At 41.8% G+C, this 26,050-nt stretch overlaps 2 protein-coding genes across 2 annotated transcripts in view; one reads left to right on the forward strand and one right to left on the reverse strand.

The window, feature by feature from the left end:
- Positions 1-2,649: 2,649 nt before the first annotated feature.
- On the forward strand, positions 2,650-14,342 carry LOC124270835. The gene is made up of 9 exons (XM_046705928.1): positions 2,650-2,787; positions 5,642-5,882; positions 7,075-7,241; positions 8,019-8,114; positions 8,640-8,858; positions 9,441-9,460; positions 9,740-10,230; positions 13,418-13,764; positions 14,148-14,342. The coding sequence occupies exons 2-8, from the start codon at positions 5,669-5,671 to the stop codon at positions 13,750-13,752; spliced, it is 1,542 nt and encodes a 513-aa protein (XP_046561884.1). The 5' UTR covers positions 2,650-2,787; positions 5,642-5,668; the 3' UTR covers positions 13,753-13,764; positions 14,148-14,342.
- Positions 14,343-15,753: 1,411 nt separating this feature from the next.
- The window catches only part of LOC124270745 (trafficking protein particle complex subunit 11-like), a 32,303-nt gene continuing 22,006 nt past the window's right edge, over positions 15,754-26,050 (reverse strand). The window contains 12 exon segments of the mRNA XM_046705818.1: positions 15,754-16,844; positions 17,029-17,196; positions 17,361-17,698; positions 17,971-18,022; positions 18,269-18,376; positions 19,131-19,256; positions 19,866-19,925; positions 20,430-20,521; positions 23,561-23,649; positions 24,277-24,402; positions 24,710-24,891; positions 25,236-25,394. Coding sequence (XP_046561774.1) covers positions 16,812-16,844; positions 17,029-17,196; positions 17,361-17,698; positions 17,971-18,022; positions 18,269-18,376; positions 19,131-19,256; positions 19,866-19,925; positions 20,430-20,521; positions 23,561-23,649; positions 24,277-24,402; positions 24,710-24,891; positions 25,236-25,394 — 1,533 coding nt within the window. The 3' untranslated portion in view covers positions 15,754-16,811.

Consider the following 26,050-nt stretch of genomic DNA (forward strand, 5'->3'; position numbering starts at 1 on the left):
GGAGTTGGGGGTGTGGGTGTTCGGTGCGTTAAGGGTGGGGCAGGCAACGGCGTTGCCCCCATGTTCGCAGAGCATGTATTGTGTGAAGGATACTGACTGGAGTGAGTATGGCTTTACGCCACTTTTAGCAATATTCCAGCAATATCACGGTGGGGGACACCAGAAATGGGCTTCTAACATTGTAACCATGTGGGGAATCGATCCCGGGTCTTCGGCGCGGCGAGCGAACGCTTTAACCACAAGGCTACCCCCACCGCCCTAGTGCTGAAGAGAAGTGGTGTGTGCAGCAATCACTTAAATAAAATATTCCTACAACATTTATATTCATTTTTAGTCACGTGTCTAAAAAAATTATGTTGATGTTGATCAATGCATTCAATCTGAACTGGCGGGCAAAGGCAGTACATGTATACACTTGAGGAGTAGATCTGAACCACAAAATATACACGTTGTCAAATAGAATTACTAGGCTGATAACAGTCATCGAAACAGTGCCAAAGTATAAAGACCAAAACACAACTGTAAATGTTTGTGTTTGTATTCGGATTATGATAGTCCATAGAAATATCAGCGCAGCTGAGATCTGACCGTTGTTTTACGCCGCACACGGCGCTATTCAAGCTGTGTTGCAGCAGCCAGAGAGCAATCGAATCTGGACCAGACAAACCAATCATTGATATTGTGCGCAGGTTCTCACGACGTCTGGGTACGTTAACACAGTCGACCAAGTCATTAGCCTTGACCTAAAATTTATTCAGGCACCCCGTACATCAAGTATACGATATGCCGGGCCAATGCTAAACCGGATTAACCCCCATGCAGTCTTGTGACGGAACCACAACCAATTACTCTCATTTCCATAAGACATCGCTGTGTGTCATAGGGCCAAGACGACGCTCATAATGGTGCTAGGCCACACCTACTGTTAATATTAAAATTATAATATCGCACACCACCACACATCCTCGATAATCTCCAGGGTGTACGTTACGATCACTCTCCACTATACCCTGGATGCATCCACGGCTTGGCCCGATATTTTATTACCTCCCTTTGCTGGCTTTTTATCCAATCAGGTGTCTACGCTTGGAAGTTGAGCGAACCAATCACAACTCACTTTCGCTTCTTAAATTATCTAACCGTTTACACTTGGCAACACAATTGATGCACAGGTACTCTGAAAGAGGTAGAAGGAGTCCTTTCATATATTTTTTTAAAGTTTCAGATCTGTCAATTTGTCTGTATTATTTCCCAAAAAATATGAGTGGCACTGCGAACAAACCTTCGCGACTGCGACCGCTATCTTTGTTGACACCGGCAAGCTCGGATGTAACGGCGGCTTCGCTGATTGGCTACTGTGAGAACGAGGAGCCAGTAAAGGGAGGTAATATAATTTTCGGACCCAAGCCGTGGATGGGCGCAAATAAGCCTCTTATTGGCCCACGTCGCCCTAAAACTATAAAACCAACCAAGCCGTGGATGCATCCAGGGTATTAGTGGAGAGTGATCGTAACGTATACCGAGGAGATTATCGAGCATGCCCACCATACAAATGTGACCATAAATTTACCCATGTCAGTGTTTCTATCATATAGAGCATATTGTTTGTTATGGGGAGAAAGATCGAAGCATGCCGCGAGTCGATGTCAGTTATACAACAATGATTAAGCTGAATCGTTGGCAGGTGATATGTTTACATATTGAAGATATATACAGTATACATGGATAAAAGCATTCTTAATGAGAGTTTGACGTATAACGCTGCCATCTGAAATATTGCAGTTACATGACGGTGGCCTGCAAATGATCGGGTCTGGACCAGACAATCTAGTGATCAACAGCATGAGTCTCGATCTACGCAATTGGGATACGATGACATGTGTCAACCAAGTCAGCGAGCCTGACCACCCGATCCAGTTTGTCTCTTACGACAAGCATGGATAGCTGAAGACCAAATCTAACCCGGATCTTCACGGGTCTGACTGTTGGATCATTTTACGCTCCCTCTTATTACAAACGTATATGCTTCGTATGCCTATTGTAACCATAACTCCGGAGGACCATTAGTGAATAGTACATAAACTGACGTTCAAAAGAAAGTACACTCCCAGTGCTTTGGGAGTCACAATCAAAACGGTTTTCAAAATATCTATGCTGTTTTTATTTTGTTTTTAAATAATCCCAAAACATCAGGCGTTGAATTTCTCTTGTACGTCAGTTTACGTTGCAGGTAGACGAATATCAGAGCATCTATTCACCTGAAGGAGCAATTGTACCTCCATAAGCAGTTCGCCATCTGGATACATGTACAACCTCAAAACCCTATTCACATACGCATCTCTAAGAGTTAAAAAGGTGTCTTTGGGGTTTCTGAATAAATTGAGAAAAAAATGACCTGCTTTGAAGTTGTCGTTACTTCAATGAGTTAACAGACTCGTCTGTGACAAAAAAAGACAGTTCTAAAAATAACTGAATTTAATGTCGACTTTTGTAAGAAATCTCCATTACGTCGGTATTTTCATTAACACGCACCTATCATACAAAACGTGCACTGATGTACCATAACGTGTATATCGACCAGTGAACGCACTGTCAGTCACACCAACGATTCAAACTGTTCTTGTGGCAACAGATGTATATCTCCCTTGTTGATTTCCCTGCAATGAACATTTATTGAACAAGGCGTGTGTGTATGGAAATGTTAAACCTCGACAGCCACACTAACACAGATTGCAAACCTCGGAGGGACAGCGAAGACAAAACCCAAGACAACCGTGTCTCCACAAGGTGAGTGAGAATTTCAATAAACACACTACAATATTACATATTACATGTATTAGGGAGGGTATGTTTGACCTTGAGGATCAGATTTTAAAAGGTTTTGGAAATAAACACATTTCTTGTTATGGCGTATTGCCTGTTATAACTTCACGAATATTGCAAGGTCAAGACACATGTCCGCAAATAACCCTGCACCGTGATTTAAGGTCAGGTCATTGGGGTTTAACGTTGCTTAAAGTAGCGTTTCACTTACACAGCGAACGTGCACCTTCCTGTGCGTGCGTGGCTGCTTATATTGGTCCGGACTTACGCTGGTTTTAAAGTGCTAGCCATTTGGGATGCCATGTTAGAGTTTAACATTTTACCCTACTCAAACACATTATATTGTCTCAGGGTCAACTAGTCCCTGATGTATCCCCCTATGCCCAGCGCTAGACAGGGTAACCAGTGCCAACTTTTCTGCTGTGTCGGCAAAGGCATGGAACCACAAACCTTCGACTCGCCGGGCAGACACTCTATCCACTAGACCAAGGTGGCGGTTTGACCCATATTGTAAGCAGAGTTGGTGAATGGTTCATCTCCATGCAATGTTGACTGATGGTACAACCTGGATCAACAGGAATGTTGACTGGTGGTATAACGGGGGATCAACCGAAGAATGTTTTTATACAGCTGTGTCGATCGGTGGTATGACGGGATCTACCAAGGTTGATTGTATTTTACAGCGTCGTTGAGTGATGGTATAACGGAGGACCGTCCCACAGGGGGAAACATTGTGAATCTAGTTTGTACATTAATTAAAAATCTAACACGGATGTGAATATTACACATATCACACACGTGCTTGTATTTAATGACCAGCCAGTGGTTAAACAAAACAATAACTGCAGCGCCGCTTGAAAACACTGTGTGTATATATATATGCAACCTGATGCCCGTTTGTATACAGCTCGATACACCACACTGCATCACCGCGCAGCTGTCGTGGATAACACCAGGACGTGAAAGACGACACGGATGGCGACGCAATTGGCCGAGCAGGGTTAGGTCCCATGTGTTTGCCTGGAACCTGTATGTGTGTTCTGATCCCAGGTTTGCTCTGGTACTGTTTCTTGGTTTTTATGCCCGTATTTGTGGTTAAAGGTACAAGACCTGCGTCAAGTCTTGTTTTCCTACCACATCAAGTTGACATGCCGTGATTGACAAGAACATTGTTCGAAGCGGCGTCAGTGTGTGCCTTGCAACATTTCTGTGGGGCGAGATTATTAAGTCCCCTGTTCGCCGTGATTGCCACTAGTGGTGTGAGATGAGGTAAACTGGGGTGTTAAAGTCGCGGTAAAGATTATTGCACTTCGTGCGTGTGTGACTGCTTCTACTCCTGAGCGGTGGGGTAGCCTAGTAGTTAAAGACCCAGGCTCGATCCCCAACATGGGAACATGTGTGAAGCCCATTTCCGGTGTACCCCGCAGTAATATTCCTGGAATATTGCTAAAAACGGCGTAAAATCATACCCCCTCCCTCACTCACTGCTTCTACTTGTAGTGCCGAATGCCGGTATTATAGTGCAAACCCACTTAGATGCCATGCGTTTAACACAGGATACCACTCACAGACCTACAACACCGATTCCAATCCAGTCCTGGTATTATTCGTTTATTCCCGAGCGCCATGCAATATAACAAGAAGTATGTGTGTGTGTGAGTTTAGTTTTACGTCGCACTCAGCAATAGTCCAGCTATATGGCAGCGGTCTGTAAATAATCGAGTCTGGACTAGACAATCCAGTGATCAACAACATGAGCATCAATCTGCACAATTGGGAACCGATGACTTGTGTCAACCAAGTCAGCGAGCCTGACCATCCGATCCCGTTAGTCGCCTCTTACAAGCATGGGTTACTGAAGGCCAATATTCAAACCCGGACCTTCACGGGTCATAACAAGAAGTACGTTTTTCAACGAGGATGTCGGATCGAACAACTGACCATCCGCCCTCCTGACAGGTGCTCCGTCTTCTTGACCACACGTCACATACATACTGCTGTTTTCTATATTAACATAAATGCTTCAGATAACAGGTGAGGAGAGGTGAAATTGGGTTTAACGTCGTGCTTGAGAATATTTCGCTCATATGACGACGTGCATGTATGTGTATGTGCGGCTGCTTGTACTAGCCCATACTAAAGCTGGTTTTATAGTGCTAGCCCACTGAGATACCATGTCGCAGTGAAGCATGAATATCCCACTCAGACACAGTATACTGACTCCCGAGCCGACCAGTCCTTGTTGTACCCAATAATGCCGAGCACCAGGCTGGGACCAACAAGTACCATATTTTAACGTCTTTTGGTGTGACGCGGTCGGGGATTGAACACGCGACCTTCCGCTCTCCGGGCGGACGCTCTAACCACTACACCACGGAGGCGGTCTTCAGATAACGGACCTCAATAATGAAGTAAGAGGACTTCGACGATATAATAGGTGTGGGTGGCAAGGTCTAAGTATGTTGTTTAAGCCATATCATGGCGGCCTATAGATAATCTGGTCCAGACAATCAAGTGAGTGAGTTTAGTTTTACACCGCACTCACCAATATTCCAGCTATATGGCGGCGGTCTCGAATTCGAAGACTAATCTTCACGGGTCGGCAAGGTCTCCTTGTGGTTACACAAAACCAAGGTTTTTCCTTCTATAGTAACGACATATTTTGTATAAATAGTAGGCATTCAGAAGCCATGACATATATACTCAGCCTGGCCTTAAACCTGCAATAAAATAGCAAATTTTAGTTCAGTTCCTTTTAGCCAGGTCCTTTTACAAGGCCACCTGCAATAAAAATAATGTATACCGTGTTTTTCTCTAGGCGAGACCAGACAAGAGACACCGTGCCATGAGCTGTCCTATATGCCTGGATCCCTTCAAGGACCCTGTAGTCCTCCCTTGCGGCCATAGCTTCTGCCGGACCACCTGCACCAAGGGGCTCGTGAGGAAGGGCCGGATTACATGCCCCACGTGCAGAAAGGTCCATTTGGCGCCTGAAGGGGTTAAAGGTCTACCCAAGAACTATGCTCTGGAGGAGGTGATTGATGAGAGTCCTAACTCAGGTGAGAAAGAAAGGGGTCATACTAATGTCTGAGCATACGATGCTCATCTTCAAAAGTAGGAACGATTCAAAGAAGAGAAGCAGTTGGCACTCTTCACGCAATGCAGTTGTCATGTTCTGAACCTTAACCCAGTCTCAGCCTGCAAAATGCTTTCAGTCAGAGGTATGATGAGAGCTTTGGCGGAGTTGTTTGTCTGGCAAAGCCATCGTTCAACCATACCACGTGCAAATGAAGAGGGCTACTTCCGGTGAACGTTGCTGTACCGTTTGCAATTTAACTTTGTCCAGAAACGATGTTAGGTTTAAAGATCTGTTTCCAATATTGATTCTTTTGTATCTGATTTTTTTCTGGAACCCCCATAATCTCTTACATATACACAAACAAAAAAATAATTAAGCACCCCCTGTAATTTTGCAATGGTTTTCAGCACGTTCAGACCCGTAAAAACGAGTTTTTCTGACCCGTATGATCCTTTGACTCATAAAAAACGACAAAATGATTGTTATCCATGTTGATTTTAATGATGATAATTGCTCATTTAAAAAACAACTGGTTTTCATTACAAAATCATGTCTGTACAAGTATGACCCTGGAATGTTTAATGTTGAATTTATTGGTGAATGTGAACGTTCATAATGTCATTTTGCGTGTCTTACACGATTCACGGTCAATACCATGTTACCTCCATGTGACTGTATGACAGCCAGCACTCTCCTCCACATACCCCCTGTCAGCCTCCTGATCTTCTGAAGGGGCAGTCTACGCTATTTATAGTGTAAAGCAGCATCCAGTTGGGCCATACTCTGTACAGGAGGATCCCTTTGTTACTCACGATGACCAATCATGTCCCAGATATGCCTCAGAGGGTTAAGATCGGGGCTCATTCAATCATGAGATATGCCAGGGGTTGCTTAACTTAGTTATTTGTGTATATGAATAAAAGCTTGGCAAAGAAAATGGAAGCCCCATGTTGGCCACAAACCCAGTTACTTGACGGTGTCTGAAAGAACCTGTCAGTGACATGTATCCAAATACCACCATCGGCTCCACTTTTCAAATGAACAGCGCAGGACCAGAGAGATCTTCTGGACGTCTTGCTCTGGTGCACCTTCATTTCCCATTTTTGTCTTTTCGTTATAATAGAGTAATTGCAACCCGAGAGTCTCCCGTGGCTAATGAACCTGTGTTGTAGACCCACTGTGCCCTGATCACCTGGACGAGAGAGTGAATCTATTCTGCACCCAGTGCTATGTACCCGTGTGCGTCAAATGTTGCCTCAGTAGACGAGATCGTGGTCGTGATGCCGGACATAGGGAACATCAAGTCATCCCTCTTGATCAGACGAAGGATTACATACAGGTTAGTGGAAGTCCGGATTAGGATAGGTTGCGAGCAAGTTTACAGTCAGGCATTCCGACCAAATCCTTGGCTTCATTGGAACAAACATGTAAAACAGAAGAGACTTTCCACAGACCTTGAAAGTACTGTCATACAATCACAGCCTTCTCATTCAGTTTTCAAGTATTGAATCGATATTTTTCAAAGCCAAGTCAGGAATAGAAGTATCTGCATTTTTATACTGGTTGCGTAAAAATCGAGAAAGTTGTATTCTTATTGGCCAATATCGATTTTTTTTTTCTATTGGTCAATTCACTTGTCGGTTACAAATTCGCGAAATGTCTTTCTGACGTGACCTAAGATTTTTGTTCAGCGGACAAATATTGGTCATCTTATCTCAAGAGCCTGGGTCGTTGTTCATGATATCAATCACATGTTTGTCTTTTCCGGATTCGATTAATTACAGATGGTCGCCATATAAACTGACGTACAAAAGAAAGTATACACCCGGTGCTTTTGGATTACTTTCCAAAGAGCGACGTAAATGTTTTGAAAAGAGTTTTACAGTGATATATAGGTCACAGACTTTCCTAATATGTTGCCAAAACACCACAGATACCGTGCCCAATTGCGAAGTTGCCAGTCAAAATCACAACACTTTTCAAATAATCCCAAAACACCAGGTGTGTACTTTCTTTTGTACGTCAGATTAGATGGAATAATGGTGAGTGCGGCGGCAAACGAAAACAATTCTGTACCTAATCGGTGGAGGCAAGTGCGTAACGTATTGTGTTGCAGGGGCTTCTGTCGGTGGCGGAAGGGTATCTGACGTCACGGAGGAGGGAGGAATATAATTACCTGGAGAAATTGATAGCAGCGGAAGAGAAATTACAGGTGAGAAGAAATAACACAGCTTCTATATTAACTTTGTGTTAATATTTCAGTTCTTGTACTCGGTGGGCAGTCCATGACACCCGGGCTGTTGTTCAGTATTTGCATGCTTGCTTTCGCATATATGTATTTACCGTGGGAGCCTAGTGGCCTAAACGTTCGCTCGTATTGCTGAGGGCCGGGTTTGATTCCACACGAGGGACGAGGGATGTTACGTTTTGGCATGCAGCCGAAACATTGCTGGAGTTAGTAAGGGTGTTTGGATTTACACCGTTTTTAGCAACATTGCAGCAATATCACGGCGGGGGACACCAACAATGGGTTTCACACGTTGTACCCATGTGGGCAATCGAACCCGAGCTTTAACCATTAGGCTACCCCAACCGCCCCGAAACACGGCTCGAAGACTGTGAAAAATAGCACACACCTCATCCTACTTCATCATGGCGATTCTGAGAATGTTCCAAAGCTTCTGTACAACGCCTGTCATTTCTTGTCTTGGTGTCTTAGCTGCACTTTTGTTTACAGAATGAGGAAGAAACAAACTCCGAGACAACCAGAGAGCATCCGCAAGGTTTCCAAGCAACCGGGAATCCCCGTACGCCGCTCGATGGGCGCTGCGTTCACCTTGGAGGCATTGGAGATCAGTCCCAGCAGGTCACTGACCGACTCATTCAGTATGATCGTCTGCTGCGCCGGTGTCAGGAAATGACTACGTCATCCGGGGAAGGAGGCAGTTTGTGGACGGTAGGCATTTGTCTCTTTCCCATTCAGAGCTCCAGATTAGCTGCCTGCTATTTGCGTAAAATAAGCACAATAAATCATAAATCTCCACGAGCAAATTAAATTTGATTGGATTTGGGTTTTACGAAAAAATGTAACTGAGATAAAAATATATACACGTAACTGGAGTACTGTTCAAAGCGGCATTATAGTCACTTAACTCACTCACACATGCTTTCGGTTCAGTACAAAAACAAAACTTAGATCGGACTTAGGTTGAAGACTTGGGTGTTACAGCCTTATGTTTACGGGCTGGGCTAATTCAGTATGGCTATGTCACATTCTGTAACTATCGGGAAAGTTGACAACCAGGGGATATAAGTGTCCCTTGTTGTCACTAGGTCAGCACTGTGACTGGAATCGGAAGTCCAAATGTTCGTTCTACCGTTGTTCTACCGTTGTGTTACATGTAAATATACTATAGAGTCATAGGCTTGCTATTCCAAGATTTCCTACAAATTCGCTTGATCGGGGATTACATATGGCTAAGTATTTATCATTGTTCATGCAAGGTTATATTTATTGTTCTTAATTTCTTCGTTTCAGAAACTCCCAGAATTCCGCCGGTACGTTTAGCATGTATAATGAAGACCATTGTCTTAATAATCCATTTTCATTATAAATGGAAAGATTTCCCAAGTTTGCTTGTGATTTGTTTGTTTAAGGCTGTATTCAGGAATATTCCACATACATGTATTTGACGCCGAATGCCATAAAACAAACCAGTGACATTCTCGAACCTGACAACCTGATCCATTGTACCCCCAGTGGCCAGCATGGGTACTTCATGCATGTTCATTATATCTTGTACTGACGCATATATTCTCAACTTGTTCCATGTGCAGCCTCCTTCAGAGCCTGGACCACTTGCCGGACCCCCATCCTCCAATCATGGACCCACCAGACGCTCCTCCTCCGATCGTAGATCCACCCGATCCCCCTTCTCCCAGCGTAGACCCGGCTGATTCCCCTCCTCCTGTCATGGCTGCCCCCGGTTCCTCTCCTATCGCGGTTCAAGCCGATTCCCCTCCTCCCATCATGGATGAAGACAGCACCCCTCCTCCGATCTTATACCCACCCAACACTCCTCCTCCCATCATGGATGCATACAGCACCCCTCATCCAATTTTGGATCCACCCAACACCCCTCCTACCATCATGATTCCATCCAACACCCCTCCACCCATAATGGATCAGCCGAACACTTCTCCTCCAATCTTGTATCCGCCCGACGGTCCACCTCCCATGGACCCGCCCATCTCTGACATCAACCATCAGACCACCGACCTGTCACAGGTTGTAGGAGATGTCACCAAGTGCTTCTTGCCTCTTCAAGGTCAGTTTCTTATTAAGGTTCCCAAACCAGGGCCTAGATTTTCGAAGCTCTCTTAGCGCTGAGATAGTCGTAAGTTAATGTTAATGTATGGCACTTACGACTAACTTAGCGCTAAGAGAGCTTCGAAAATCTAGGCCCAGAAATGTTTGTTTCTGCCATTCTTTTGTTTGTGGAACATTTCTGGAACACGTATATCTTTAATGCCAAAAAATAATCTGGAAAGATTACATTACATTAAATTGCTCTCCTGAATTCGTAGACCCCTACAAAGCAATCAGAGCTCTTTAACAATCCTCCTTAGACTTAGCGTTACGATCCCGGCCCTTTGCAAAATGAAGTCCAGCGTAGACTGTAAAATGTAAAATTACATCCAGCATCAAACCTGTTTTAATACTTATACATTTCTTCAGGAATTTCTAGTGATTTTGAACAGATGAACAAACATTGCTGTGTTCGAGTATAAAATAAAATTGAAAGAAAAGTTTCAAGTTCTTAAATGATGAATTAACATAACTTCTAATTAGGAACGAAATACTTCATACCAGTGGAAAGATGCACAGGTAACCTTTCACAAATACGTTTCCAAATTGGGACCGATGGCAAATTATCGACAATGATACTAAACCATAGAATACTACCGCCAACACATGATTTCCTTATACTTGTTTCTACAGTTTAAAATTTATAATTATATTTAAGTCCAAGCAAACGTGTTGTCTTTCGTCCAGGCAGTTGTCCGATCCAGGGGTATTCTGCAAAGCCAGTATTTGGGGGATCATCGCTGTTAGGTCCATGTGAAGCTGTTTCTCGGTGAGAGCCATCTGACTGAGCACTGGCTGAATGATTCCACATGTTGAGTGGAGAGAACTTTGTCCGGAGTTGATAGTTCATCCTGGGATGTGTTTTGCAGCAATGTTGAGACTTTCCACTATACTGCACAAGTCTTTCGTGAAGTTGAGTTAGGTTATGAGAGTGTCCTCCCCCCGAGTCTGTTGATAAATGCCACAACTGGAAAGATGTCCGTAGCAACGAGGGTTGAGGAATCTCTTCGGTGTACTGACCAGTGATGGATAGCAAGTTCTCATCTCCAGAAGATTGGTTTGTACAGGAGCATCAAACTTACCATGTGAAGTAGTCATGTCTTCCAGATGAGCTGCCCATCCTGTCAGGGAGGCCTCTATGGAGAGGTGATCATCTGGATTGGAGGCCCATGAATGACATTGTCGGGTAATCTTCACCGTCTCAGACCCATAGGCACTATCACCGTGGGCGTGATGATTGAGTCCATCTGTGTCCCTTGAAGATGGCTGATCCAATCCTGGATGTATATCTGGTGCAGAAGGCCTCTCACTGTTAGATCCTGCACCAGATTAGAGTTCTCCAAGCAGCAACATCCAATCCCTGTTGATATGAGGACTTGCTGATAATCCATAATCCGAGTCCGTGTCCAATGGGTCCTCTTGTCAAACTGAATGCAATGCCCTTGATGACCCTGAGGATCCAATGGTCAGTCGTACGCATAAGCTGGAATCCTTAAGGCAAGATCATTGGACACAGCATCAGTTGTGGAACCGAGCTATTTGTGGTGAAGACCAAGAGCAGATCTGCTCCTGTCGCAGCTTTCAGCTTTTGGTACATTATAATATTGAAAAGTAATGCTGAAACATGAGAAGTGGAGTCATTCAATTTGTACATGACTGTGTGTGTGTGTGTGTGTGTGTGTGTGTGTGTGTGTGCGTGCGTGCGTGCGTGTGTGTGTGTGTGTTTCACACATACAGGCTTGTCTCCCTCTATAAAAAAACAATCATCAACCCCTATGACAACACATTTCCTTGGACTTCCAATTTACTTTAAGATTTTAATTCTGTGGACTCAGAAACTAGTGTCAGGAAAAGGCAATCACGTATTAGAGGGACATCTTCGTGTCTGTTCTATAGGGCCCCCTACCAACGTTATTACAAAAATAAGATGACACCGTATTCGCCGAGCAAATGTACAGGAGCCGTTTTGACTTCAACAACCTTCCGTTTTCGTCTTAATTAATGCCGTTTCCGCTTAGTGACGTTTTGTGGGGGCCGTTTTATCAATAAACCCGGAAATAGACCTGTTGCAATGGGGATGAACATACCTTGGCAATGGCCAAACGGAAAGCAGATGGAATTGATCAGCCAATATCAACTAAGACTAAACTGTTAAAACTGAATATTAAATCCACACAGCCATACAAGGATTCATACGATGAGATATGGACGTGTCTTGCTGCCTCAAAGAGAGGAGATTCACTGGTCCATTGTAACGTGTGTGAGGTCGACTTCTCCAGTCCGTATGCTGGTAAAAATGACTACTGACAAATACCTTAAATTACATTTTTTTAACGAACAGCTGGTGGGACGAGTGAGGGTAAAAACGGATCTCGAGCACTGTGTACCTCCCTGATAAACGTTCCATACAAAAGTTTGCTGGAGGGACACAAAGCATTTGGTCCAAATGAACTAACTATGTGACCCAAATTCTCATTAGTATTGTTTAATTGCTATTCTGGAAATTAAGGAGGGGTTTCCCTCAGTCTTGTTTCACTATGCAGCCTTTACTAATCTTTGTGGGGGGTTGGGGTGGCCCAGTGGTTTGCTTGTCATGCTGAAGTTCACATCACATCTTGGTTTGATTCCCCATAAGGGAACAAAGTGAGAAGCTCATGTGGATTTTGCTGTAAGAGATGTGTTTCTAAAAGCAGCATAAAACTGCTTAATGGAGGGGTAGCCTAGTGGTTAATGGGTTTGCCCCTCGTACAAAAGACCTAGCTTCGAATCCCCAAATGGGAACAATGTGGAAAGCCCATTATTGCTGTCCCATATTACTAGAATATTACTTTAGCTTGTGTAAAACTATCCTCAGTCTCTCACCACATAGTCAGTAATCTTTAAATTCATTAATGCTTCCTGTAGTTCAGGAAGCTTTTAAGTAAGTGCAAACCTTAAACTACAAGCCTCTCTTGTATCTTCGTGGACGGTGGGGTAGCCTAGTGGTTAAAGGGTTTGCTCGTCATGCCAAAGACTCAGGTTTGATTCCCGACATAGGCAAAATGTGTGAAGCCCATTTCTGGTGTCCCCAAAGTGATATTGCTGCAATATTGCTAAAAGCGGCGTAAAACCAAACTAACTGACTCTTGTATCTTCTGTTGACACAGGCAAGCCCTGCTCTCCCAAGCTCCTCCCTCAGGAGTGTGCGGTGGACCAGCGGTCTGTGTCTCTCAACTGGATATACGACCCTAGTGATAACATAGGATACTTCACAGTGTATTACGAGACTGCAATATTCACCCACGGCCTGTGTAGTAATAGGACAAGTGTGGTGGTGACAGACTTTGGTCAAAATGTTGGTCACGTCACGCTCCATGACCTTGACCCAGAGACAAGGTACAAGATATCAGTGACAGCCAGCAACGAGTTTGGAGAAAGTTCTCCTACAGAACATCTATACTGTCGAACCTCTGCCACCAAACCTGAACTGTGTTTGTTATAGTTTACCGGGGATATAGAGAATCTCACCCAAGTGTCTACTGATATCAATTATATCAAGTTGATAAAGTTACAAATATCCGAGGCTTGCCGAGGATATTTTTACCTTTATCAACGAGTGTTGATATATTTGATATCAGTAGACACGAGGGTGAGATTCTATTTATCATCAAAAATCATTCTTCATTGGTTTTCAATGACAAATGTACATCTCTCAATACTGTACTACCATTAGACTTGCAGTGCAGCGATGTCATAGCATTGTGATGTCATCAAGTTGATGACGTCATAGCATTGTCAGGGCATTGTACAAAATCTACTGTCAAAACGATATCTCCTAGGAGATATCATATGATCTCACACAAGCGATATCTCCCGTGGAACAGTTTTGGATGATAAATGTGTGTATAGGACACATCACAACTTTCAATTTGGAGGGAAAAAACAGAACTCAAACTTATACTGCTACAAATGAAGGAAAAACAAACCCGTACTCATAGGTCATTGAAGTATGCCTGCAAAAAGATACTAAAAGTTAATGCATTTTTACATGTATTTTACACCGTTTCATACAAACAGTGTGGGTTTCTAATCATATTCCTAATCAGAGGACCTAAAACAATTGTTGGTATATAAAAAAGCAAGTGAAATTTCTGGTATTTAATTGTTCTCGGATGGTAAACCAACTAAAAACATAACTATTATTACATCACATAACGTGAATTGGTTCTTTTAAATGTCAGCTTCAAAAACTATGTACATAATTTTTATTAACGACATTCTATGAAGTTGGGATTTGGCCCCAAATGGACAGTAAGAGTCAGTATGGAGTCCATACAATACCGTGAATATTCCAAATTGAGGTTGATAATGATATGAAATGTTTCAGCTGTTTACAGTTAACCTACATTTCACTATATAACAGGATCAACAACATAGAAAGGGGTTTGATACATAATTTTACAAAGGTAAAGATGGACAAACCAAATGTTTCTTCTGAGTGCCACTCAGGCAGCAATACCAGATACCTCCCTGGGATTCCCAAACTACATATGTTATAGTGCTTATATATTTATTTGATCAAACTCATCATAATGTTATTGTTAAATATTTATTAATGTTATATGTAAATTCAGTAATACATGGAATGTTCCATTGTATATTATATGTGTATTGTATATATGTATTATAGTGTATTTGCCTTCAACCATAACTGAGTCCTGAAGTCTTTAGCAAACCAATACTCGTCTTGGGAGGCGATTAACGGAAGAACAGGCTCGCTTGGTTGAAGCATGTTATTGTATCCTACAGTTTGAATTGGTGCTAATGATGTCAAATCACTTGATTGTCGACCCGTGAAGATCCGGGTTAAAATTGATCTTCAGTAGCCCATGCTTGTTGTAAGAGGTGACTAACGGGATCGGGTGGTCAGACTCCCTGATTTTGTTGACACATGTCATCGGTTCCAAATTGCGTAGATTGATGCTCATGCTGTTGATCACTGGATTGTCTGGTCCAGACTTGATTATTTATGGGCCGCAATGATATGGCTTGAATGTTGCTAGGTGGGGAGTTAAACAGCAAACAAACGTTTGCAGTGGCAGCACCTACCTATGCATAACCTGAAATAGGTCCTGTGATTGCTAGACAGAACATAATACCAGTGCCTGTGTGTTTAGGCAGGATGCATTGTCTCTAGACAGACAGCATCATGTATCACACGATTAATAACAGTGAGCATCATGTGACATCTGGCGGATCCTGAAGATGGAATAGCACTGTCAAGCAGTGAAAAGCACAGGCCCTTGTGTCTTTGCGAGGATAAAAGATTAAAAAAAAATTGTTTTTAAGATGATTGTGTGGTATCCATAAGAGTACTTATGCATATTATATATACTGGTATATAAAGTATAACCACCATCATCAGACACAGACTGAGTGCAATGGAACATTATCTCTGTTATACCATGAGTATACCGACATAGCCAATCATAATCAAGTGCTCTGTTATTCCATCACATTTATTGCACATCAATAAAGTCTTAACAAATGAAAATGCAACACTGTGTTATACATAGTTTAATTTACTCTTTACATAGGTTGCCGAGTTGAAAGTTACAGGGCTCACACATTGACTAGAGGAATGGTGTTGTCTGGTGGCCTTTAGGAACTTCACAGTAGGTTGTTGCACAGTTACACTTTGTATAACAAATGCATTATTTATATATCTAGGAATGCTTTGCTCACTGAAAAGTGTCTTGAGAGGCTTTACATTCAAGTAGTGAGTTTGGTGTACACCGCTTTTAGCAATATTCCAGCAATATCACGGCGAGGGACACCAGAAATGGGCTTCACACATCGTACCCATGTGGGGAATCAAACCCGGGTCTTCGGCGTGACGAGTGAATGCTTTAATCACTAGGCTACGCCACCGACCCTACATTCAAGAAGACAAACTTTACCACTTTATGTGCATCTCAGAATATGTGCAAACATTAACAGGCAGATGTATATGCCTCTTGATTTACAAACTCGTGTAATGGATGCGTATTTTATCCAATATAATAAACACAAATTTTGCAATATTAATATAAGATTCATACATTCAAAACGTTTAGTCACACACAACACATGATCTGATTGGAGAACTTGATAACCAATCAGGAGCCAAGCTGGCTGACCATAACCATCCATTACACTGTCCATCCAACCACTACTCTCTCCATTCAACCACAATGAATTCATATCTCATATGAATCCATCAGTCAAGGATGCATATCTTTATGACCCACTCAAGAATGATTTATACAACTCGCCAAATTGACAAACATAGAATAAATATAACAAACATTATACAAGATATACAAGACGTAATAATTACAGGTCACAGATGTCTTATAAACTGTAGCAACAAACCCTTTTTTCTGTGTGCTTTCGAAGAAGGAATACACATATATATATTATATATATATGGAATATAATATAATGTTGGATGTCACAAATTTATGAACAGAAACTTGTGTGTAAGCTGACAGTTTAAGGAGAGCCACTCTAACAAAGACTTCATGCAGGCATCACCAAGGATTTCCCAGTCGGCTGCAACAGTAGGAAATATAGGATTTTAGATTCAACCATCTTTGTAACTCCACTGTCAACAATGTCGCAGTTATTTCACTTTTTAATTTTAGCAATATCAATGTTATATCACAGACGACAATTCCACAGGACAAAGTCTGAAAATGGAGGTGATTTACATGACCTGTCACCATGCAGCACATACCTTGATAAATATGGATGTGGGAAGCATCTTCTGCACGATCTCATCCATGGTGCCTGGATAGCGCAGCATGTTGACGTGCAGCTTGGGAAGGGTCACGTGACCCGCGATGAGCGGGAAGAGGTTGTACATGAGCTGGTACTCACTGTGGGGAAGGACCCGGAAATGGATCTGGAACAAGAAGGGGAGGTAACTGAATGTCAACTGTAATCAACATACAGATATACAGGAATATGGCGACACTTTGAATGGTAAGCATCGGTTTGACTTGACCAGCATAGGCTTGCACATCACAAATATCAAAATACTGAACTTTTCTCAGACATCTATCTTACCAGTTTATTTCCAGCAAACATGAAGCTGTCGCTAGCATCCATGGAGACTTCCATCTCCTGTAGGTACGGCGTCCGATTCTTGATGACATAGCACAGTGGCAGCAGCGTCTTCACACAGCCGAATGCCGGCAACTGCAGCCTGACGGAGATGGGGATGTGTTCGATGTTGACGGTAGGCAGAGGGAAGGAGGTGGTGACGTAGGGGATGTTGGTGGTGTCACTGTCGGCCTTCCTCCGCCAGTGGACGGTGTAGGTTCCGAGAGTGACAGACAGATGGACAGATGCTTCAGCTAGCAGGCACAGACACTCCGCTGCACATTCATTCTTCTTTAAACCAACTGAAACATGACATGTTATTCTTTCAATTCATCAGGAGGAGAAGAATACACTTTCTGGAAGAAGTAAATGGTGGGTGAATCAAGCATTTTGAATGCCAAATGAATTTTCACTCATCTAGCATACCAAAATGCTTTGCACACCCATTGCTGTTGAAGAACAGCTTTAAGCCCCAAACACCCTAAAAATCGTAGTGCTCCCATGCTTCTAAAAAGTTGTACATTGCTTGGACAAGTAGGATGCAACAACTGTGATAGTGTAGAAATCATCTCACCTCCCTCAATCTGCGACTCAAACTTGTCACTGGCTGTCTTGATGTACTCAGTCTGAAATGAACAAATGTCACTGAGAGATCCTGGGGATCCTGGTGGAACTCATAGTAGCTGTGATACTGAATGTATGTAGAGTATTTATCTGATTGGCACCCTGGTTGTGGACAAAATTAAGAAAATTTGGCTAATAATGAAATCATACACAACTGTTACAACTTGACTGATCTGTACGTCAATAGGCCACACTGACATACATGATACCTTGGACATCACATGACCTGTCACATGACCAACACTCACCAACTGAACTTCACTGGTCTGTATCTCAATTGGCCACGCTGACGTACATCGTATCTCGGGCATCAACAGGAATGGCTCCTCTGCCTGTACTACATCAACTGGCTCAAACTAGAAAAAAGAAATCATGTTCTACAACAGACCTTGGCGTAGACATTTTCACATTATTTTCTTATGGTAAACCAGGGCTACATGCAAGGGGTTATACTGGGTATTACATGTTTCACCTTGATTTAATATGACTTTTATTGTATAGGTCCGTCTCCTATTCTCGCGGTAAACACATTTTCTGCTGAAATCGCCGATGCGCGACACTTACCGGTTGTTTACATCACCGACTGGTAACTAGGAAGTAGACCAAGTCTGTAAGTGATCAAAATCTTGCAGTGTCACGAATATTGGGGATTTTATACCAACTTGGACATATCATTATTTTTTTCCGCCCTTTCCGGCAGGATTGCGCTTACATACACCCAATAACGTTAATTCCTGGTAATACCGCGAGAAAGGGAGAAGCCTCGTTTCGTCAATGGCGGATCGTATTGTTTATCACCAGGCTCATGAGTGGTAATTCACCTGATGGATCTAGCAGCTGATAGATGTAGATGATAGAGGAGAAGGCCCTTCATTTAAAAACAACAAGCATTCATACGATAAGAATTGTTTGTGTTAATTTTTCAGCCGATATCCGTAAATACCGCGAGAATAGGAAACGCCTTCCTACTTTTTTTGTTTTTAAAATCTAAACACAATATAATCAAAATTCAGTAATTTAAGTACATAATTAACCATACTTGAATAGAAATTAATTTGAATACTTTGCTCCTTTCATTGATGGTGTTATCAAGTCAATGTTCTGCTTTACCTTCATGGACTCGAGTTTGATGGAGACTTCGAAGGGTGAGATGATGGACAGTGTGATGGTCTCCTCCTTGTCACACACACAGCTGATTCTGTCATCCTGGTGTTCCACCTCGATGTTGTACTTCACCTGGAACACACAGACACTCTACTGTCACTATCACAGACTCACAAACAGTCAGCCACAGACACTTTAGAGTCACAGAGTCAGTCACAGAGTCTCCACAATCACAGACACTCAAACAGTCAGCCACAGACACCTTAGAGTCACAGAGTCAGTCACAGAGTCTCCACAATCACAGACACTCAAACAGTCAGCCACAGACACCTTAGAGTCACAGAGTCAGTCACAGACTCTCCACAGTCACAGACAGATATTCTACAGTCACAATCACAGACACTCAAACAGTCAGCCACAGACACCTTAGAGTCACAGAGTCAGTCACAGACTCTCCACAGTCACAGACAGATATTCTACAGTCACAATCACAGACAGATACTCTACAGTCACAATCACAGACACTCAAACAGTCATCCACAGACACTTTAGAGTCACAGAGTCAGTCACAGACACTCCACAGTCACAGTCAGATATTCTACAGTCACAGTCAGTCTGATGCTGTACAGTCACACAGTCCGACAAACACTCCACCGTTATACACATGGCTGATTCGGTTTTTGAACTCAATCTGAGAGAAGTCGAGGTCCATGCTGTAGTAGCAATATAGTAAAAACTCACCTTTGTAAATACTGTCCTGTTGCCTGACTGCAAGCTTTTCAAGTAGAATGTCCTCAGAATCTGAAACATGAACCAACTCCTGCTGAAACACATCATAACACATCCCAAGCATGTATGGTTGCAGTACTGTCATCGTCTAGTGATAATACTGTAAGTCATGAAATTAATGCGAAAAATGTGTCTGTACTCTTCTCACATTTTTATAATGAAGCATTTCAGTCTGACCATGTCTTCTTTTGGGAACTTGATAAAAGACAGAAAACGTTAATCTGTTGACACTACACATTACACCAAGACAGGTCACTTCCTCATTACAGGTATCTCAAGCGCATCAGCGACATTCTCCAGCCACTTGTTTGTTGTACCTTGGTAGATGACTTGTGTCTTAGGGGTAGGTAAGGGGTGGGGTAAGGTAGGGAGGGAGGGTAAGGTAGGGAGGGAGGGAGGGTGGGGTAAGGGGGGAGGGTAGGGTAGGGTAAGGGGTAGTGTTTGATTGAAATAAATCAGCTTTGCTTCAACATACAGTTTAGTGAACCTGTTTGTCTGCATGTGCATCACACGTACCTGTTGTCCTGGCTCCATGGTCCCCAGGTCGATGTCCATCTTCTCCGACATCACTCGGCCATCAAACTCGGGCTGGTCAAAACTGATGTGAGCTGAAGGAAACGTGGTGCTATCTTACAATACTTTCTAAACATCATTTTGAACTTCTTTTTTAAATCATGTTATAGCCATTAAGATCCTTTTAGATTTGCCCTAGAATGTGGATGGAAAGCTACTATTTTGAAGAATGTTTTTGTTAATACAAAATACAGTGAAGCAACAACACAACACTATGTAAATCCACACAAATTAGTTAGTGAGTGAATGAGTTAGACTTGCTCTGTATAATTCTTCCAGTTATAAAGTTTAAAGCTGAAGGAAATCTTGAAGTGATGCAGGTCTCAAGTATTAGTTGCTTAGGTTGAACTGATAAACACAGGTATGGCGCTGACAAAGTTAGAAACACAATCTGGGCAAATCTTATATTTCAACCCATGATGATAGGATTCTGGTGTGCCTAAGGGGCACAACTCTGCACAGCAAGTTTTTTTTATCATTGGTGACTGGGCCACATGAACCCCCATGAACTAGTGTTGGGAATTGGTTAAAATCTCATAGTTGATGATTGGTTCATTACAACTGACCAATCATCGAAAATAATTGGTTAGCGTCATTTATCAAATTTTCCTGGTTATGTTTGTTAATGCACGAAAAAAATAAAGAAAAAACATGTAGTTCTGGTGAGTGTTCCAAAATTGTTTGTGTTCGATTATGAGAAAACATGATAGATTGCTTGGTCGTTTAGTCATTGCGACTTATCTTCGATTATTTCAATTAATTGGATCACCACTACCATGAACTAAGTAGCATTGTAAACTAATTCTCTAATACTTCGTTCACTCAAACTTCAGTAACAATGGCAACTTGATGTATCACATCAATTGAGATGACTTTACGGTTTTATCAGAATATCCTCACTATATAGAACAAGAATCTACACTCTGGACATCTGGAAAAGTGGACAAATCAGTTATCTCTGGTGTTCTAAGGGATATAGGTTTACAAGGGGCAATGTAGCCAACATATCAACAACATGGGAAATATGTCTGTGTTGACAGTATAACTTGAAGTGTAAGGGTTAGTAATGTGCATAAAGCTCTATGGAATCTACACTATGTGCATGTACACAGGCTTGTGCGGTAGCTGATATCTGGTCATTCATGATTTCAGTCAGTTGTGACAGTAGGTGTATGTTAGTATATAGTCTGGCCCATTCACGTCATCAGAACAGGCACAACAAACTATCTCAACAAACTGTATTCAAACTCTGACTGTACTCTTAACAAATTAATAATCTGTACGTTTGTCCATATTTTCTTTTAACAAATTAATACAGAATGTATGATTTTCTTGTAACAAATTATTCAAATATCAGTGACTGTACTTTTCCAACAAATTAATACAGAATATCAGTGATTTACATTTGTCCAGATTTTCTTTAACAAATTATTACAGAATATCAGTGATTTACAGATTTTCTTTTAACAAATTTGTCCATGATTTTCTTTTAACAAATTAATACAGAATATCAGTGATTTACATTTGTCCATATTTTCTTTTGTATTTGGTTTAAAGATTTTGATTGTTAAACATTTAGTGAAGGTAGAAAGAAATTAAATAATAGAATGGATATTTCTTTCACTCATATCAAACTTAGATTTGTATCAGTAGACGATGCAAATAAATCTTGACTTGGCTTAGTTCCTAATAAATATCATAAATCTAAAATTTGACATCAGATGATGGTTTATCCTTCAGAAAATATTCCATTTTAGTAACATAAACCCCTTGGGTTACTTTCATTGTTAAAGCAATCTTTACCGTTGGTGGTATAAAAAGGCTGATTTTATTTCTGATTTATTTCTGTTTTCTATTTTCTAAGTCAGCAGAATTGTAAAAGAAATACATACATGTTAGGTCTAACTGCTATGTCATTACTGCCTCATCAGCATGTTGACTTTGATTCACTTTGGTTTACTTCCTTCTTTTATTATGATTATTATCATTGCTGTTCTTATAATCATTATTACTTCATGTACCACAACGTAAAATCGGTGATGAACCAACTGAAGAAAGTTTATGAACTACATCTACAAAATGTGATAAGATAAATTAATCATAACGAGCTACAACTTCACTATTACATCTCCAGTCAGGATTAATATATATAAACACATATGAGGTTACAACAAAGTTACAACAAAAAATGGTACTATTAACCATGTCCGAAAATAGGAGGATGTGGGTGTGTGTGTTAATTTATAAATTGTAATTTGAACTATATACTGTATGGTCACCCGGTGGTCAGAATACAACTATATGATCAGAGACAATATTTGTGATGAGACAATGAAAGTAAAATAAATGTACAGTGTAATGAGATCATCAACCTTGCATGATGATTACAAGCAATATAAAAATTGCAAACTCCATGTTTCAGCTAAATTTACATTGGTTCATGATGTGAATGAGTGAGTTTGGCCAAAGGCACTTGCTCACACTGACTTGTGGAACAAGAACCAAATACTGAATGAAGGAAATGGTCGCCAAATGATGACCAGGGCCTCCTTTCACAAAGCACTAAGGTAACCTTTGTGCAATGTTAAAGAATGGGAGTTAAGGTTAACCTTAGTAAAGGTTGCTTTGTGAAAGGAGCCCCAGGTTTGTTTCCCCTGCTCACAGACATACATCTTTATCACACACTGACATTGTTATATCCATCCTTTAGCATGTATACGTTTACATACATACTAACATTTGTATAGTGCCGATATCCAGCTCAGCTGCTCAAAGGCACTTTATTTTACCTCGATCACTGGATGTCAATCTCAACGGCACGTCGTATTATCATCAATCTCAACTCCCTGGGAAGCGTATAACCCAGTATCTGAGCATACACACCTGCATCACACACAGACCTTGTTACATCTCTCCTAGCCCAGCATCTAAGCTTATAACACACATCTCCCTATTATGTCTGGATGCCATGTACCTACAGTGAGGTGCTGTCGACACAGACAGACAGATGTACAACCGCTACTCTAGGATACGCCAGGCATGCAGACTTTGCAATAGACATACAGTAACCATACCTGTTGTTGAAAGTTCTGGTTTAGTTTCAAGCTTACTTGTTTTTTCGTGCTGTGCACTTTCTTGTGCCTCATGCACACCTGCTGATAATCTGAAACAGAGAAGGGCCTTCAACATGAACACGGTGATGACGAGTAGACTGACTGACTGACTGACTGAGTTTGGTTTTACGCCGCTTTTAGCAATATTCCAGCAACATCACGGCGGCCGACACCAGAAATGGGCTTCACACATAGTACCCATGTGGGGATTCGAACCCGGGTTTTCGGCGTGACAAGCCAACGCTTTAACCACTGGGCTACCCCACCGCCCCCCTTCAACATGAACACGGTGATGAAGAATAGAAGCTGACTGAACAGATGTTTAACATTTCAACTGGCATTTCACATAGCTTCTTTAGGTGGCATTTAGAAGCTGGTATGATGAAGAGGAACACTTTTTTATGGATCGACAACTTCTTCATTGCAAATGATGCAACAATTTTGTATACATGCTTCACGTTATCAAGCAACCGTTCACATTCAATATCTGCAAGTGCATTGTGAATCTGTTGAACAGGCTGAAACATCCCCCTGCTTAGTTATTACCCAATGGTAGACCTCGAAAAAGAACCTGCTCACTTGTCTTAATACATCTTCCCAACTAATTTTAGGCTGCAGAAACTAAACCAATTGTACACACTTGAAACTCGAACACCAACACTTAGGTATCTCATTACCTGACGTCAAAGATAGTTTCAGGTTCCTTGTTTGTGATGGTAACATTGAACTTGTAGAACTCGTTGAGGAGACTCGGAGGCTTGTGCTCCACCTGCAGATCCAACTTGGCCTCCCTGGGCACCACCCTGGGGGAGACACATGGCAGATTATACATACACAGTAACGTCAGTGTCAAGCATAGACATGTCTTCCCAGGTGAAAATTTTATGTAAATAACCCATTTGAATACTTCGTTGAAATTATCAATGACAAACATGTTTTTATCCGAACATTGAAATTTTAACATTGAAACATTTTATAATTATCAATTTCATTTTTCCTTAGGAATGTTTCATACTCTGATTCCCGGGGGTTTAAGACATCTGGGTTCAACAGAAAGTGTCAGTTACGTGTGACAGAGAGCAAGACACAAGTAAAGCCTGATGAGGTCACCTGATGACATGGCTGACGGAGAAGTCCTCCCACATGACCTTGCCGCTGGCAGGGTGTTGGCGCCGTGACATGTTGGCCTGGGCACACAGCGGTGTAGAGATGACGTCACCACCTCCACCAAGCCAACGTAACACCGCACAGCAGCCTCTTTCTGATCCCATCTCCACAGCAACTGATGATATCTACCGGAAATAATTTCATAATCTCTAAAATGAAGACAGTAAGAGAGTTCTGAATTCAAGGAAATACCGACCAAGATATTGTTCAGGATATTTATATATCCCATCATCGCTTTGAAAGAAAGCATCTGAATGGCTCAAGAGCCCATACATTGGGTGGTGTCATCAAACTCTTATGCAGGGCTATTATAACAGGCTAACTTTAAGGATATTGCATTAGCTCATGCATTTGATTAGAAGGCCCATGTGGATCTGCCAGAAAGTTGTCTGTTACTGATCTATCATAGAGTATGTATCATCAGAGGCTACTCAACAGCAGAAATCCAATAAACAGCTGTGATGTTTACCTCGACTTGGTTCCCGACATCTTCCTTCAGAGGCAGGAACGTGAACCTGTAGATCCTGAGTCTCCCCGGCACCAGATAGAGGTCTCCACCGTCACTCTCTCCCTCCGCTGCAGCATTCATCCCCTGTGTATCCGTCATCTCACAGTGATCGTTATACGCCTGCAGACACAAACAGTCTCCCTTGATTACTGCGGGACTTATCTTGACTCCTGGTATTTAGCTAAAAATTCAAAACAGACAAGTCTACTTGCCTGAAATAATCCCATACTATCCAGGTGTGAATACAAGACAACAAGCATCGTCACTAAGGTGACATAATCCCCCGCCGCAAATTATCAAAGCAAACTTAAAAAGTAATGAAAGTTTAAGATGAAGTTAAATGTCAACAAAAACATGACCAGTCAACCCCTCTTGATATCTTGCTCTTTAGTTGTTCAAACACACACATAGTTTTAAGACTGACTTTGACCTTGACATGAATGTCATAGTGTATGAAATATGCAAAAGTGGTCCTAAAGAAATTGCTTTTTGAAAAATATTCAAGGGAAGTCTTGAAAGTCTATGAAACAAATCCAGTGAATTTAGGTTAACATGCTGAAATCTTCAGTGTCACAATGACCTGGAAAGTTATGTGAAGGTCACCAAACCAAAATTGACTTCATTCGATGAAGCTTGTTGTCAAATATGAAAAAATCCCGTGAATGGTTTTTGCGATATCTTGCTGACTATCTTAGCATGCAATTTAACATGCTGAAATCTTCAAAGTGTCGCTGTGACCTTGAAAATTAAGTGAAGGTCACCAAAATCGACTGGGT

The sequence above is a fragment of the Haliotis rubra genome, unplaced genomic scaffold, assembly GCF_003918875.1.
Source record: "Haliotis rubra isolate DU_JTF1 unplaced genomic scaffold, ASM391887v1 Scf1, whole genome shotgun sequence".
In the NCBI taxonomy this organism is placed as follows: domain Eukaryota; kingdom Metazoa; phylum Mollusca; class Gastropoda; order Lepetellida; family Haliotidae; genus Haliotis; species Haliotis rubra.